This window comes from Emydura macquarii, unplaced genomic scaffold, assembly GCF_026122565.2.
Source record: "Emydura macquarii macquarii isolate MOO-44397 ecotype Brisbane River unplaced genomic scaffold, CSIRO-AGI_Emac_v2 contig_3477, whole genome shotgun sequence".
Classification (NCBI taxonomy): Eukaryota; Metazoa; Chordata; order Testudines; family Chelidae; genus Emydura; species Emydura macquarii.
The window spans coordinates 2887178-2903177 of NW_027133614.1; the positions used below are offsets into that span (position 1 = coordinate 2887178).

The 16000-nt window shown below is 43.6% G+C and overlaps 1 protein-coding gene across 5 annotated transcripts in view; it reads left to right on the plus strand.

The window, feature by feature from the left end:
- RGL1 (ral guanine nucleotide dissociation stimulator like 1) overlaps positions 1 to 16000 on the plus strand; it is a 154259-nt gene extending 138259 nt beyond the window's left edge. For 4 of the 5 annotated variants that reach the window (XM_067535099.1, XM_067535098.1, XM_067535097.1 and 1 more), the window contains 3 exons: positions 3129 to 3383; positions 5793 to 5907; positions 13980 to 16000. In XM_067535099.1, the coding sequence (XP_067391200.1) occupies positions 3129 to 3383; positions 5793 to 5907; positions 13980 to 14167 (558 nt within the window). In that variant the 3' untranslated portion in view covers positions 14168 to 16000. Of the gene's footprint in view, positions 1 to 3128; positions 3384 to 5792; positions 5908 to 13979 lie in introns of those variants that run through there. The other variant, XM_067535101.1, reaches the window with a different exon arrangement.

Below are 16000 nucleotides of genomic sequence, written 5' to 3' on the forward strand. Positions count from 1 at the left end.
ATTAATCAAGCTCAGAGGAAGTACCTCCAATTTCTGGTAAATCAAAATCATGACCAATTCATTGTACTATGTCTTGGCCTATTGGCAGCTCCTACCGTCTTTAAACAGGTCTTGGCAGTAGTAGCTGCATTCCTCTGAAGATCAGGAGTGCAGGTTTACCCCTACCTAGACAACTGGCTTGTCAAGGGATGGTCCAAATGGCACATGCAGGGCAGCGGTCTTGGGACCAATCTTATTTAATCTTTTTATTACTGACCTTGGCACAAAACGCAGGAATGTGCTAATAAAGTTTGCGGATGATACAAAGTTGGGAGGTATTGCCAATACAGAGAAAGACTGGGATATTATATCACAAGATCTGGATGACCTTGTAAAGTGGAGTAATAGAAATAGGATGAAATTTAATAATGGAAAATGCAAGGTCACGCACTTAGGGACTAATAACAAGAACTTTTGCTACAAGCTGGTGACGCATCAGTTGGAAGTGACAGAGGCAGAGAAGGACCTGGGTGTATTGGTTGATCACAGGATGACTATGAGCCGCCAATGTGATATCATGAAAAAAGCTAATGCGGTCCTAGAATGCATCAAGTGAGGTATTTCCAGTAGAGATAGGGAGGTATTAGTACCGTCATACAAGGTGTTGGTCAGACCTCATCGGGTTCCATAACATACTCCTTTTTACTGATGTGGTCAGGCAGGCCCCTCTGTGCTTTTCCACCAGTCCTACTCATTCACAGGGTATTGCTAAAGAAAAGACAGGACCAGGCCAGTGTCATGCCCATAGCCCCAGCATGGGCCCATCAGCACTGGTTCTCCACTCTCCTGGCACTGTCAGTGAAACCTCCAGTTTCACTTCCACTGTATTCAGACCTAAACTCCCAGGATCATGGTCACACTCCACCCGAGCCTACACCCTTCACTTAACTGCAGGGATGCTCCATGGCTAGACAATAGAGGACAGGCTTGCTTGAAAGATGTTCAAGAGATTCTGCTAAATAGTGGAAAACCTTTTACAAGAGCTACTAACCTTGCTAAAAGGAGGCGTTTCTCCATCTGGTCTTGTCAGTATGGGGTATCATCAACCAGTTCTTGCATTTTGTGGTTTGGCTTAAACCAGTTTGCAGTTGACTTCAACTAAACTGCAATAAGCCACTCTTAAACCTAAATAAATGTGTCCACCCAGGGGTTTGCACCAGTTTAACTAAATCATTTTAAATTCATACATTTAGTTAAATCAGTGCAACATTCAATGTAGATGTGAGTGAGACAAAAGAATGGAGCAAGGACATTACAAAGGCAGATAAAGAGGACTAGGTGAACAGAAGGGAGTGAAGAAAAGGAAGCAGAGTTGCCAGTGAGGAAAAGGATGTTCTAGGGATACTTAACTGTTTGTATTTCACCTAGTAAAAGAGCCCACTTCCCTTTTTGAAGGCCTCTGATTCAGGTGTGATGACAGAGATTTCCGCTGAACTCTCTCTGCTGTTCTGGAACTTCTCCCCAAACCAATTTCATTCTGAAGTCTGGCATCCCACAGCTTCCTTTGGTTCATTGTCTATGCTGCCACCTGCTGGTCTGTTCTACAGAGAGCAGCCGAAAATATAAAGCATGTATTGTACTGTAGTGGAGTCTAGCAGTACTGTAGGCGTTTCGGGTTCCGTGGGAGGCCACGGTGGCTTCCTACAAGGGGAATAGCTCGCTCTTGGCGAGATCAGTCTTGTTAATTCGCCCTCAGGCCGGGCGAGTGAGCAAGAGTCTATTGCTCCAACCCCTAGCAGGGTGAGCAGGCAGATCGCTCAGGCCCTCAGACAGGGCGAGTGATCAGGAGGAGTAGGCAGGGTGAGCAGAGGCAGATCGCTCAGGCCTCAGGCAAGGCCCCTCCAAGGCAGGGTGAGCAGAGGCAGATCGCTCAGGCCTCAGGCAAGGCGAGCGAACCAGGAGTCTAGTGCTCCAACCCCTAGGCAGGGTGAGCAGAGGAGGCAACAGCTTCAGGCGGGGTCAGGAGAGCAATTCTCCTGGGGTGGCTAGGGAACGGGGGAAGGGGAGGGGGACGCAGGCCCACCCGTCTCCACTGCGTCCCAGCCCAGGGCCCTAGCAGTGGCAGAAGCGGCTGCCACTGTGCCGGCAGGGCTCCCGCCGCAACACACCGGCAATACGGCGGACTCAGCCACAGGCCGTGGCTGTCCCTGGGCTACTTCCTCCCCCTGACCCTAGTACCTGCTGCGTCCGTGTCCCAAGGTAGTCCACCTGGGGTAGCGTTGTTAGTCCTTCCTCGTCGACCGGGGGTAAGGCAGGAAACTCCTCTTCAGGGGGCAGCTCCTCCAGGTCGTTGTAGAAGGGGAGCGGGCCGGCCTCGGGCAGCTCCTCCAAGTCCTGCCCTGCTGCAGGGAGGGGCTCGGCGGCCGGCAGTTCCTCCAAATCTGGCCCGGCCTCCGGGGGTGTCCGCCACTCGGGCTGCTCTGGGGTCTCGGTCCAGTCTGGTGGTCCCAGAGCACGGCCCTGGGCTCGGGGTAACTCGGCCCAGTCGTCCTGGCCGGGTTGCCTTGTCCAGCTCCTCGAGGGCCCTATCCAATCCCCAGTCCCAGGTGGGGCCGGGGTTCGTAGGCAGCGGCTAGGCTCTGGCCTAGGCCTCTGCTGGCGGGGCAGCACATCTGCCTCCGGCAGCAGTCTGGGTCCTACTGAGCTCAGGGGCCAGGCTTTTATCCTTCCCCTTCTTGTTGGGGCTCCGCCCCGCGGCTGCCAATTGGCCTGGCCGGGTGGCCCTATCACGGCCCGGGTCTCCTGTTGCCGGGCAGACTCTGGGGCCGGGTGTGCGTTAGGCCAGTCAGAGCTCTCGGGGCCTTCCCCAGGTTCTGGCTCCATGGGAGGCCACGGTGGCTTCCTACAAGTACCCATACAGAACAGGGTTGGTGGGTGGGAAAGTTTTTAATGTGCATATTAAATCATCAGATTACTCCCTGCAGAGGTGAGAATGCCACTAACAACTTTAGAAAACCTGGGATGAACTTTAAAATAACTTGTGTTCCTGATTGTGCCTCTCTCACCTGCCCCCTGCCCTGGAAATGAAAATTTCATGGTCATGTTTCTAATTGTATGTTTTTTTTCTTAATTTACTTTTCATCACATAGCTCTCTGAATCCTCCTCTTCTTGTTCCTCCATCCATTCCATGGACACGTCTTCTTCAGGTGTGTCATCTTTAACCAACCCTGTCTCACCTCCTACTTCCTTAACTTCTAATCCCAAGATCCACAAGCGCTCCATTTCCATCACATCCATTACCTCAACAGTATTGCCTCCTGTTTACAACCAGCAGAACGAAGACACATGCATAATCCGGATCAGCATAGAAGATAACAATGGCAACATGTACAAGAGTATCATGGTCAGTGATGTGGAAGAACTAAATATTTTTATTATTACTGATACGTTTTTGTTCAGGGTAACCAGTTATATGCAAGGTCTCAGCCTTGGTGCAAATCAAAGCAGCTAAGTGTTTAAATGCTAGGGGCCACGTCATGCCCTTGATTCCTGCATTCCAATATTCACAGAACGTTCCCACTGGGGTTTCAGTTGGCTCCAGTTCATTACTTGTCCCGAATTGTTGTGTAATGCTACTGGTCAATGTGCACTGCATTCCTCTTTTAGAGGTAGCTGCACTTTAGTAATGGACACCCCCAGCCCTCCACACACCCATACCCCCCTTTCCCCACACACACCTCTCGAGTTTTTTGTTTTTTTTTTAATTAAAGAAGTTATATAAATAATAACTAGCTCTTAGCTATACAGGGATCACAAAGAGCATACAATTGTAAGATGGTGTTATATATAACACAATATCCTTCTATCATATCTTATCTATCTAACCTATCTCTAATGCATCCATCATTATGATATCTGGATTTTGATCATAATCTTTATTCCAAATCCAAAGTTTTATTTGTATTTATTAGAATTGGTTGAAAATTCAAAACCAATTTTGTGAAAATTTCAAACAGGGTTTTTTGTTGCATGGGTTTTGGAAACTGATCTATTTTTAGTTTATCAATATTTTCCACAGAGATTTTAAAAAATTGCAGTAAAACATTTTTCTCAATATCAAAGACTAAAATTTTCAAAAATAAGTATTTTTGACTTTGAAAAATCACACCATAATTGCGCTGACGAGTCAAAACTGGCAATGGAAAGAAAGTCCTGAAGGTTGAATCAAAATGATAAATGAACAGCCTCCCTCCCCAAATCATAAATAATTAAAACCAATAAAGGAAAATTGAGAATGAAAATTTTTTAAAATGGGAAAATACTTAAAATATCAAAATATTTTTCTGAAAATTTCATTTTGAAAAATGTCCAAATTTCATCCAGATTTTCTCCACATGAAAAGTTTTAACCAATTCTGATGTTAGTTTTGGGGAGGGAAGATACAAATAACAAATTTTTATACTTCATGTTCTAAACTAAATGAGGATTGTGGCAGGTTTGAGATTGCATGCACCAACGTTCCTCCTGGAAGAAAGTTTTTTCTCAAGGGTTATACTCCCCTGAAACTAAGTGTTGTGCAATGGAAAGTCTGACAAGCTGTTGAACTGAGCAGTGTTCCCTCTATAATGAAAACTACCAGCTGTGCAGCAATGCTTCCATCCTAAAGCTCCATTTAAAATCCCTCTCATTCCGCTTACACTGCCCTGGTGTAGATGATCCTCTGTAAAACCTGTCAGGATATAAACCATGGACCAGACTTGCAGCTGTGCAGCTGCTGCTGACACAAAGTGGTAGCAAAGTCAATCTATCAATGAATGCGCTGCATAGGACTATTATAGGGGCTTCTGTATCACCCCCTCATTCCAGCCTGCAACAAAGTGGCCTGATTGGGACTCTGTTATGTCCAGGGGATCTCAGCTGATTGAATGATCTCCTGTAGCTATAGACATAAACGAGAGCACCCTTCACGGTGGTTTCTTATACCAGGGACTGACAACACTTAAAGGCTCTGGGAGTGGTGCCACAAAAGAAGTGCTGGCACATACAACACTGATGCTATCAGTGTTTCTATGGGCTGGGCAATTTTCCTATGTTTGACTTCATTACATACCTCACCTCACCTCACCTCACCTCACCCACAAGTTACAGAACAAACACTCCAAATATTTTTTTTGAATAGGTGAACCAAATAAAGATATTGCAGCTTGCAGTAAACTTTTTTTAAAAGGGAATTGATCCCTCAAAGAGCAGTGAACTATGAGCCTGAACCACCTGAATCTCACTGAAGATCATGGGAATTTTTCTGCTGATTTCAGTGTGCTTCAGATGAGGCCCTAGGTTTGTTCAGAACATGTGACACACTTCCACAGTACACTGGAAACTAGATGCAAGGCCAAAAAACCTGCACAAGATTTCAAAGAAAGTATTTACCCCATTAGATTTCAAATTAATTGATGCCTATTTGAGCAACAGATGGAGAAATTATTTATGTGCAAGTTTAAGGCAAGTACAAATGACATCTCATCTCTCCACACATTTGCTCAAGGGAGCTAATGATGTTATTTACTGATCTCTCAGTTGATGCAGTATGTATCTTCCTAAATAAAACACACAAATTCAAAAAAGTTACAAGTAGCACATTTTAGTGCTCAGCTACTGTTTAATTCCTTAGAGACAATAGTTTCTCAGTGCTTTGGGAAACTCATCCCCTGACCCAGTGATGAATTCAGAGCAGACTTTTATACATCCATTACAATGTTTAGATAATAAGAAAAGTGAAGAAAAGCCCTTCATTGCAAAATTCTTTTTCCAGTTGACTAGCCAAGACAAGACTCCAGCTGTCATTCAGAGAGCTATGTCAAAACACAACCTGGAAACTGACCCAGTCGAGGATTATGAGCTAGTTCAGGTCATCGCCGAGGACAAAGGTAAGAAAACAGAGCTGCTTAAAAAGCTCTTCAGACTTTGCAGGAAGAAAGTGAATACAAAGCCACTTTGGAAATACAGTGGATTTTTCTTCCGATAGCCACTTTCAGTAGATCTGTGATTGATTCATTGATCACTACAGGCCTATTCTCTGCTTTGGACATGAGCAAGTGCAGAAGGGGAGGATGTACAGTCAGAGATCTCAGCTTCAGTAAAGAGATTTGAAATCAGGGCCACATGGGAATGAACAAAGAGCTGGGAGTGTAGCCTGCAGATTGCATGCTGCCCAAAAAGTCACAGGGAATACCTAGCCATTTCCCTGAGATCTCAGGACATATGATTTGCCTAGCAGCGTACTCCTCCCATCCTGCCCCTGCACGGACAGCATGGCAGCTTCCCATTAGCTGGGCTCCACTCGCTATGTCTTCCCCTCCCTCTTCAATGGTATGTGCAAGCCTCAGTGAGAAAGTTTGTCCTGCCTTAAACAGCAGTGGCCTCTGCAGCAATTGCCATGAAAATTCTCTTGCAGTACAGCACAGAGAGCAGCTGCTCCCTGGCTGGTTCCTTTTTATCCGCAAAGCACTGCCCACAGAGGGTTGGCATTTCCTCACCCTGCACCCCCACCATCTGGCAGTCTGACTTCACTATCCTTTGATTCCTTACCATGACACAGAGTGGAGCGGAGCCTACATATATACAGACCCACAAAGTAGCGAGCATGACAGATCAGATAGGCACATGCAAAGAAAAGCCTCGTGCTGTTTTGCAGGAACATGAGTTCAGACTATCTGGAGGTCAGTGTAGTCTACAGTCCTGTCTCTGACAGTGGCCAATACTAGGTGTTTTCAGCCTACCTAAATTCCCAGCAGTTTTCAATGCGGCACAGTATACTTCACTTCCTGTTCTAAATTGCTGTGCCTTATGGCTGCGCACTGTGAAGTAGATGTGTTTTTACCCTAGGCCAGGCTACACTTCAGTGATATCTCTACTATATTTAGTTTGTAAATCTACTGGTAAAGCATATTGAGATCCTTCTCCATAAAAGATCATTATTATGTAGTATTACTAGAGTTAAAAATCAGATCGCTAAAACATAGTTTAGAGTCACTAGTGAGTGGTGATGTAAAAATTATTTTTATACCTTCGTGCTTGGGCCCTGATTCAGCAAGGCACTTCGTATGTGCCTAAATTTGAAGCATGTGAGTAATTCCACTGGAGTACTTGCTGCTCCATCTAGCTCCCTGTGAATCCTGTCCTAGATGTTCCTCCTGTATGCCGTGAAGAGCCCATTCACCTGCAGAAGAACAAAGTGGATTCTCTTCTGCCTAATGAATCCTCGACAAACTTGTCATCTAAACTCTGGTTCTGAATTTTTATTATGGGCGATGGATGTCAGAGGCAGAAAAAACCCAGCCAGGTTTGTCAGATCCCAGGTGGAGTTCTAGGCTTGGCAGTTAGAAAAAGCTTGTCTGGACCTGTAAATTGAGCTGATTGGAACTGCTACAGAAAGAATAACCAACCACCAAGATGTGAGTGCTGTGGCCTCACGTTTCTAACCAAAACCTCCCTGTCAGGAAATCACTATATTAGCAAAGCTCTGCCTCATTCATTAGGATCAGTCTGTCTTGCCATGCAGCCCCAAGGATGTATACCAGTCTTGAAAAAAGCAACTCTTTTTGAGAGCCTTTTCATTATTAAAGCATTCTAGCATTCTAGCCTTCCCCTTCCTCTCTGCACAGGGCAAACCTAATGGGACACTTCATGACCATGCAAAAGAAGTTTATTTAGGGCTGTGAAATGGCATTTAGTCTCGGCTACTGCAGAGATTCCTCAAGCTGCCATGCAGGGAAGCTATTTATTAATAGTCTACCAGCCAGATTTTAAAAATCAGTCTTGTTAATGAGTATGGGTAACCCATCAGCTAGAAAAATTTCATTTCTGTCACATCATCTTAGGATATCTGGTGGTCATCAACAGGATAGATGTAGATGGTAAAAGTGATGCAGTTTTTCTGTATCGTGTAATGTTTAAACATTTTCAAGCATCCAGTCCGGAAAAAATTAAAATCACAAAAAGGGCCATAACTCAAAGAAACAGTCTGATTTTGACCAAAATTGGCAGATAGCTTCTAAATAAAATTGATAATGCAATTATGTATTCAAAATAGTACAGTTTTGGAAAGTTTGGGACGTATTTAGCCCCATGGGACATACTTTATGCATTTTCATATACTTTTTTTCCATCAGTTAAAGCAAAAGTCTGTAGTCACAAGGCAGTATGAGCTTGTATGTACCATGTAATATATCAAAATATTTGTCATTTGTCAAATGGATTAATTTTAGAGAAGTTTTTCTATTTTAAATTTTATGAATATTGGCTACTGGCCAATGATTCCTTCATTGGCACTGATGTTAACACAGTGTACATCATGATGAAATATTTTCAGGATATGTTCCACTGTAAGACTGGACCTATGTCGTGTATGGTGAAGCAATCTACTGCAACGCACAGTTGATTAAATGGAGAAATCAAAACAGATTTCATGATGACCACCTTGAGATGAGAGGCATGCATTGTGCAATCAATTTCATGGGTGATGCAGGCAGGGTGATGCAGAAAAGTGGGTTTAAAGACATCTTTGTGGAAGCCAGCATCTCTGGTGCTTCAGCCATGCTCTAAGAGGGAAAGCAAATAACCATGGCGTTAGAATCCACAAACCCTTGAATGCATTGATGGATCACTTGAAGTGGTTGGCACTTGGTGATTCTGTGAACAATGATGTTCTCCCAGAAGATGAGAAGAGACACATCTTGGAGAAACCTCGAACATGCATTGAAACATTTGACGATGTGGCGCAAGCTCACAGAGAAAACAGAGTGAAAACAGAGCATACTGTGGCAGACGATGTACAGCGCCCAAGCTCTCCACTAGCTCATGGACACTTGCATTATCCAAAGAAAAAACAGTTCAGATACATAGTTTTCCCAGGATGGAAATGTAACGGATTTCTCCCAACCACTGACAGATCACATAGAAGCAAAGAGAGATGATAACAAGTACATGGAGCTTGAGACATTTGCAGAGATGATTCCATTTGACTTCCAGTGTCGTCATATGAATTATGTTAGATCGGGTTGTGTAAATATAGCAGAAGTCAGACCTCTAGAGGAGGAGAACTCAGATATTCATAGGTTCATAGACTCTAAGGTCAGAAGGGACCAATATGATCATCTAATCTGACTTCCTGCACAACGCAGGCCACAGAACCTCACCCATCCACTCCTGTAATAGACTCCTGACCTATGATTGAGTTATTGAAATCCTCAAATCATGGTTTAAAAGACTTTAAGGTACAGAGAATCCATCAGCAAGTGAGCCATGCCCTATGCTACAGAGGAAGGTGAAAAAACTCCAGAACCTTTGCCAATCTGCACTGGGGAAAAATTCCTTCCCAACCTCAAACATGGAAATCAGTTAAACCCTGAACCTGTGAGCAAGACTCACCAGCCAGACACCCAAGAAAGAATTCTCTGTAATAACTCAAAACACACCCCATCTAACATCCCTTCACAGGCCATTGGCATATCTACCACCAGTAGTCAAAGATCAGTCAGTTGCCAAACGAGGCTGTCCTAGTGCCTTATTGTGCCCTCACTGATAATTAGGGAGCCATGTACCAGGCTGCCAGACTCATCAGTAGTGTATGCCATGACATGGCCATCGAACAATCTCTAAACAAGGACAGTAGGAATCATCGACATCTTTGCACAAAACATAAGGCTCTGACCCAGGGTTACCTGACTGCACATTTTATGGCAGCTGTAACAGCTATGACAAAACAAATGTGTGGAATGCAGCCTTTGATCTCCGCAAAGAAGGTATGACAAAGTACATGGATGCAGAGGAAAGTGCTGTCCAAGGTATTGAGAAGAGAGGAGGGAGATCCCTGCCCCAATCCCCTTTCTTTCGCAGGAGGCCCTATGCTATTCACGTGCTAGGTGAATACTACTCTTCCCCCCCATCCCCCCCAAATTTTGTGCCAAGAACCATGCCAAGAACATGTGTGAAATATTAGCTGTGGTGTGTCAGTAGCCTAACTGCATGCTGTCATTTATAAGCTTGCTCCTGTACCTACAGTGTGAGCAGTTTTGAGTGCAAAGAGAAGAAACACTCAAAATGATATGCCAGTCTAAGAGTTTAGTTAATGAAGAACCAAGCAGTAACTAAATCAAGTAGTCCTTGCTCAGTATCACTAGCAAGATTTGCAGATAGGCAACTGCCATCCAACCCAACAGCAGCTTTTTCCAGAATCAGCAGCCTCTGGCTAACTGATACCTTTATTGTGTTGTAGTACAATCAGCAAGCATCTCTGGATAATGTAAGCTACAGGTTGTTTGCTAAGAAGAACAAAACAAGTGAGACACTGCCACCACCAATGGCCTCATTCAGGCAGCACCTGAAATGTGCTAATTATCAGTTGTAAATAGGGAATCATGTAACAGTTCAGTATTTTCAGGTGGCCTATCAACAATGATTGGTGAGAGAGAGAAGGGGACAGGTATGTTACCAACAAGAGGAAGATTAGGGAAAGTGTGGGCCCCTTACAGAATGGGGGAGGCAACCTAGTGACAGAGGATGTGGAGAAAGCTGAGGTACTCAATGCCTTTTTTGCCTCTGTCTTCACAGACAAGGTCTGCTCCCAGACTGCTGCACTGGGAAGGAGGTGAACATCCCGCAGTGCTAAAGGAACAGGTCCAAGACTATTTAGAAAGATTGGACATATACAAGTCCATGGGGCCGGATGCAATGCTCCCGAGGGTGCTGAGGGAGTTGGCTGATGTGATTTCAGAACCATTGGCTATTATCTTTGAAAGCTCGTGGCAATTGGGGGAGGTCCCTGATGACTGGAAAAAAGCAAATATAGTGCCCATCTTCAAGAAAGGGAGGAAAGAGGATCCGGGAACTACAGACCGGTCAGCCTCACCTCAATCTCTGGAAAAATCATGGAGCAGGTCCTCAAGGAATCCATTTTAAGGCACTTGGAAGAGAGGAAGGTGATCAGAAACAATCAACATGGATTCACCAAGGGCAAGTCATTCCTGACCAACCTGATTGCTTTCTACAAAGAGGTGACTGGCTCTGTGGATGTGGGGAAAGCGGTGGACGTGATATACCTTGACTTTAGCAAAGCTTTTGATACGGTCTCTCACAGTATTCTTATCAGCAAGTTAAAGAAGTATGGGTTGGATGAATGGACTATAAAATGGCTAGAGAACTGGCTAGAGCATAGGGCTCAACGAGTAGTGATCAATGGCTCCATGTCTAGCTGGCAGCCGGTCACAAGCGGAGTGCCCCAGGGGTCGGTCCTGGGGCCGGTTTTGTTCAACATCTTCATCAATGATCTGGAGGATGGGGTAGATTGCACCCTCAGCAAGTTTGCAGATGACACTAAGCTGGGGGGAGTGGTAGATACCCTGGAAGGTAGGGATAGGATACAGAAGGACCTAAACAAACTGGAGGATTGGGCCAAAAGAAATCTGATGAGGTTCAACAAGGACAAGTGCAGAGTCCTGCACTTAGGATGGAAGAATCCCATGCACAGCTACAGACTGGGGACCAACGAGCTAGGCAGCAGTTCTGCAGAAAAGGACCTGGGGGTAACAGTGGATAAGAAGCTGGATATGAGTCAGCAGTGTGCCCTGGTTGCCAAGGCGGCTAATAGCATATTGGGCTGCATTTGTAGGAGCATTGCCAGCAGATCAAGAGAAGTGATTATTCCCCTCTATTTGGCATTGGTGAGGCCACATTTGGAGTATTGTGTCCAGTTTTGGGCCACCCCACTACAGAAAGGATGTGGACAAGTTGGAGAGAGTCCAGCAGAGGGCAACAAAAATGATTGATTAGGGGGCAGGAGCACAAGACTTATGAGGAGAGGCTGAGAGAACTAGGCTTGTTTAGAGAAGAATGAGGCGGGATTTGATAGCAACCTTTAACTACCTGAAAGGGGGTTCCAGGGAGGATAGAGCTAGGCTGGTCTCAATGGTAGTAGATGACAGAACAGGGATCAATGGTCTCAAGTTGCAGGGGAGGAGGTCTAGGTTGGACATTAGGAAAAAGTTTTTCACTAGGAGGGTGGTGAAGCAGTGGAATGGGTTACCTAGGGAGGTGGTGGAATCTCCATCTTCAAAGATTTTTAAGCTGCAGCTTGACAAAACCCTCACTGGGATTATTTAGCTGAGGTTAGTCCTGCTTTGACCAGGGGGTTGGACTAGATGACCTCCTGAGGTCCCTTCCAACTCTATGATTCTATCTTGCACCTCAAATAATGGTTCTGCCACCTGCTCCAGAAACCATCTTCAACTTTGGGCAGTGTAGCTGTGAAAGTATCATCTGTGTAACAAAGCGATGCAAGTACCACCCGGAAGATTTGGTGTGCTTGCAGTTATGACAAATGTTGTATGAGAGTATTGAACACATCAGACACAGATTCTAAGGGGGAGTAGAAGTGGTTCAACTATCTGCAAATTACTGAGGCTGTTTATGAGAGGAAATACAGCTTTGGGGAGTGTTGTATTGGACAGAGTTCTATATGAGTACATGGTTATACTTTGTTATTCACATGAGATAACCCTTCTACTAAGAATCATTATGGTTATATAAGTAGTTTACATGTATTGTCACTGTATTCTGTGATTAGTAAGATGATCATTACAGTCGTACCATGTGTGCTTTAGGTGCATGTTGCTGGCCAAGCAGATAACATAAACAATATATTTTATAATTAAGGGGTAGGAGATCTTATTATCTACATAACTTTCTAAAAATGGTAGACTCACATCAGTCCATTCCACAAAGGATGACAGCTATGTTGAGGCATTACATGGTGCAAAGAAGCTTGTGCTGTTGTGCAACTACAGACTTTTACTTTAACTGAAGGCAAAATGTACAGGAAAATATATACAAAAACATCTGGGCCTAAGTATTTCCCAAACTTTCCGAACTAGTACTATCTCGAATGCATTGTTGCATTATCAATTTATTTAGAAGCTTTCTGCCAATTTTGGTCATAGTTAAAGTGTGAGGTATGGCTATTGTGATTTTTATGATTTTTTTCAAATTGAAGGCTCGTAGCGTTTAAACATTTATGTCCTATAGGAAAACTGCTCAACTGCCAGAATCTGCATCCACGCTGATGATGACCAGCACATAAGTGCCTAACAGGTGGTAGCAATGACATTTTTCTAGCTGATGGGTTACACCTAAGTGCCCAAAATGGGTGCAGGATGGTAGACTATGAGGAAAAGCCCCTAACAGTCAGCCTGGAAAGCTTTCTTTCCTATTAGTATGTTATTTTACGGAGACCTCTCAGTGGGTCTCTTTTCCGGTAGGTATCCCTACAATGAAATGCAGCAGTAGTGATATGTTGAGAGTGGTGGCAGCAGCTGAAGGCGATGCAGTGCTTGCGGTGAGAACTAGTGTCAATAGTTAGACAAAACTGCACTGCGAGAGCCAGGCCCAGATCCTACAACCACTTATGCATGTGCTTCGTTTTACTTATTTAATGTTTGCAGGATTAGGGCCTAAGTGTCTGAGGTTTTATTTTAGTTTTTTGCCAGGGCTGGGGTGAAAGGGCAGAGATCCTATCAAAATCACTGGACACTTTTGCAGGTAGGGAGGGGGTTGTTACAGCTGTACATAAACAGTAAAACCAAATTCTAATAATAAAAACAAAAAACCCCACACCCCCACTCAAAGCCTACACCCATACAAAATGCATTACAAACACATTAAGATTGCAAAGACAAGCACTTGACAGTTAGGGAGGATCAGATTTATAGTTGCCTAAGTCAGACTCCTTGTTCATCTGCATTATGCGAGGCTTAACATGTCTTAACACTATAACATGTTCCTAATCACATGGGGATAGTCTGAGAGGACACAATCCATTGCTGCCAAGCCAGAGTAGCATGTGGGCAGTGCAACCAGCTGCCCACACAAGATTTCTTTTCTTGCTGGTAACTGTAGGCTCAATAGTACAGCACATCACCACTGACTTTATGTCCTCTCTTTGCAGAGTTAATCATCCCAGACAGTGCTAATGTATTTTATGCCATGAACAGCCAGGTGAACTTTGACTTCATCCTACGGAAAAAAAACTCCCCTGATGGCCAAGTGAAGATGCGGAGCCGATCTAGCTTGACACTTCCCAGAACTGCCAAAAGGGGGTGCTGGACTAACAGACACAGCAAAATCACACTCTGAAGAGAATGAGTTAACACAAAGGAGATTCGATTCAGACAAAAGAAAGGACCTTTTATACCATCCAGTATTACAAAGTCATGGAAGATGAATGTCAGTGTTTGGACTTTGGAAATACTTGAAAGTGGAATGCAAGTCTCACTGCATATATATATCACTATAGATACAGATAGAGAAACATCTGTAGATAAAGAAAGAGAGACTTTTATGGGACAGACTGGACTATGGAAATATATTTTGCACATTGGCCTGGGAAGGTGAGGTCACATTTACAGGGAAAAATGGAACTGCCAACCTTGTCTTAAGAATTCTACGTAAGCTAAATCTTCTCCTTGGAAAAGAGATTCTCCTTTGTGCCAGTATTTCTTAGAACAAGAACTTTAAATTTATTTTTATAAATTGGAGAAGAAAACAGTTGCAATATAATTCCACCTGAATCAAGCAGGAGGATCTGAGTAGCTGTCAGCTGAATGATAACACTGATTTCCAAAAGGTGTGGATGAGCTGATGGCTGCTAGCCCCTCATCCTGTCTGACAAGTGCTGCCTCCAAGAGGCATTCATGTCTGTGAAGAAGAAATAAGGGCTGAGACCCTCCCAAAATGCCAATCTAGAGAGACAAGGAAGAATGCAATTGTGTGCATGTTGGTTTCATAGAACTGACAAACTTTTTTTCTTCTTCTTCTTTTTTTTTTTTTTTTTTGCAACCGTTCAAAGCCAGAAAATACATTTTGGAGGTTTTCCAAAGAACATTAAGAAAATGGGTCATGGTTGCTTTTGAATGAATGTCATGTTTTGTTAATGAACAAGACAAGGAAACTCAACAAACACTACTTCTCTGGACTTTGTTCTCATCTTAATATCACCACACATTGTGTTCTTCCTTATGCTTAGCTAATCTACTTAACAGGAATCAAGCAAGGTCTTTTGCATGTACAGTTGCAAGTTTTCCAAATTCACTGACATACTTTGTAATGTGCAATCCCTCTTCAGGTGCAGAACTCTGCATTAATCCACATTGCTATTTTTGATTCAGGGAGAGGCAACTATATTATCTTGTGTTTTAAAAGTGTTATAAGACAGACATGTTTGTTATTCAATGCCCCAAATTATCACAGATCTTATAAACTTGTAGCATTATTATGTCTAATCTTCAGCCACCACCCCCTTATATGCTTCTATTAACTGAATAGTTTCCTGACATGGTACATCCTTCCAGATGGAATAAAGGATTTAACTTTCTGTAAAGACTCCCATAGCTGCTATTCTCTGTGAAACTTTAAACAACACATTTCTTAACGCTAAGATACGAGTCTCCCTTCAGAACACAAGTGGAAAGGTCACATAAAAGGTTTTAATTAAAAGCCATAAATGACACATTGGATTGTAAGCAATGCTCAGATTGTCTTTTCAGAATACTAGAGTTGCTTAAAATGAACTCAGATAATGAATTTTATACAAGGCTAGAGCATGTTTTAGCAGTTCTGTAGCACTAATTTTCAAAGCTGGGCCTAGATTCCATTACCAAATAGCCATGATGTACCAATCAATGTCATAAATGGTGTTGGGTCTTTACTATGTAAAGAATTATTATTCCTGTTTGAAAGGCAATTCATTCTGTATGGTCTGGGTATCTTAAACCAAGTTGTATTTTTGTTTCGGGGGTGAATAGGCCCAGTTATGAACTGAACCTTAAATGTGTCTAGAGTTGGGTCAGGTTTACAATAGAATTAAAATTCAGTTTCCTTTGTACTACAGTGAAGGGGGGGTTGGTGAGTTTTATTGTGTGTCTATACAGTATGGTAGAGAAAGCATAGCCACTCACCCACAGTATATAT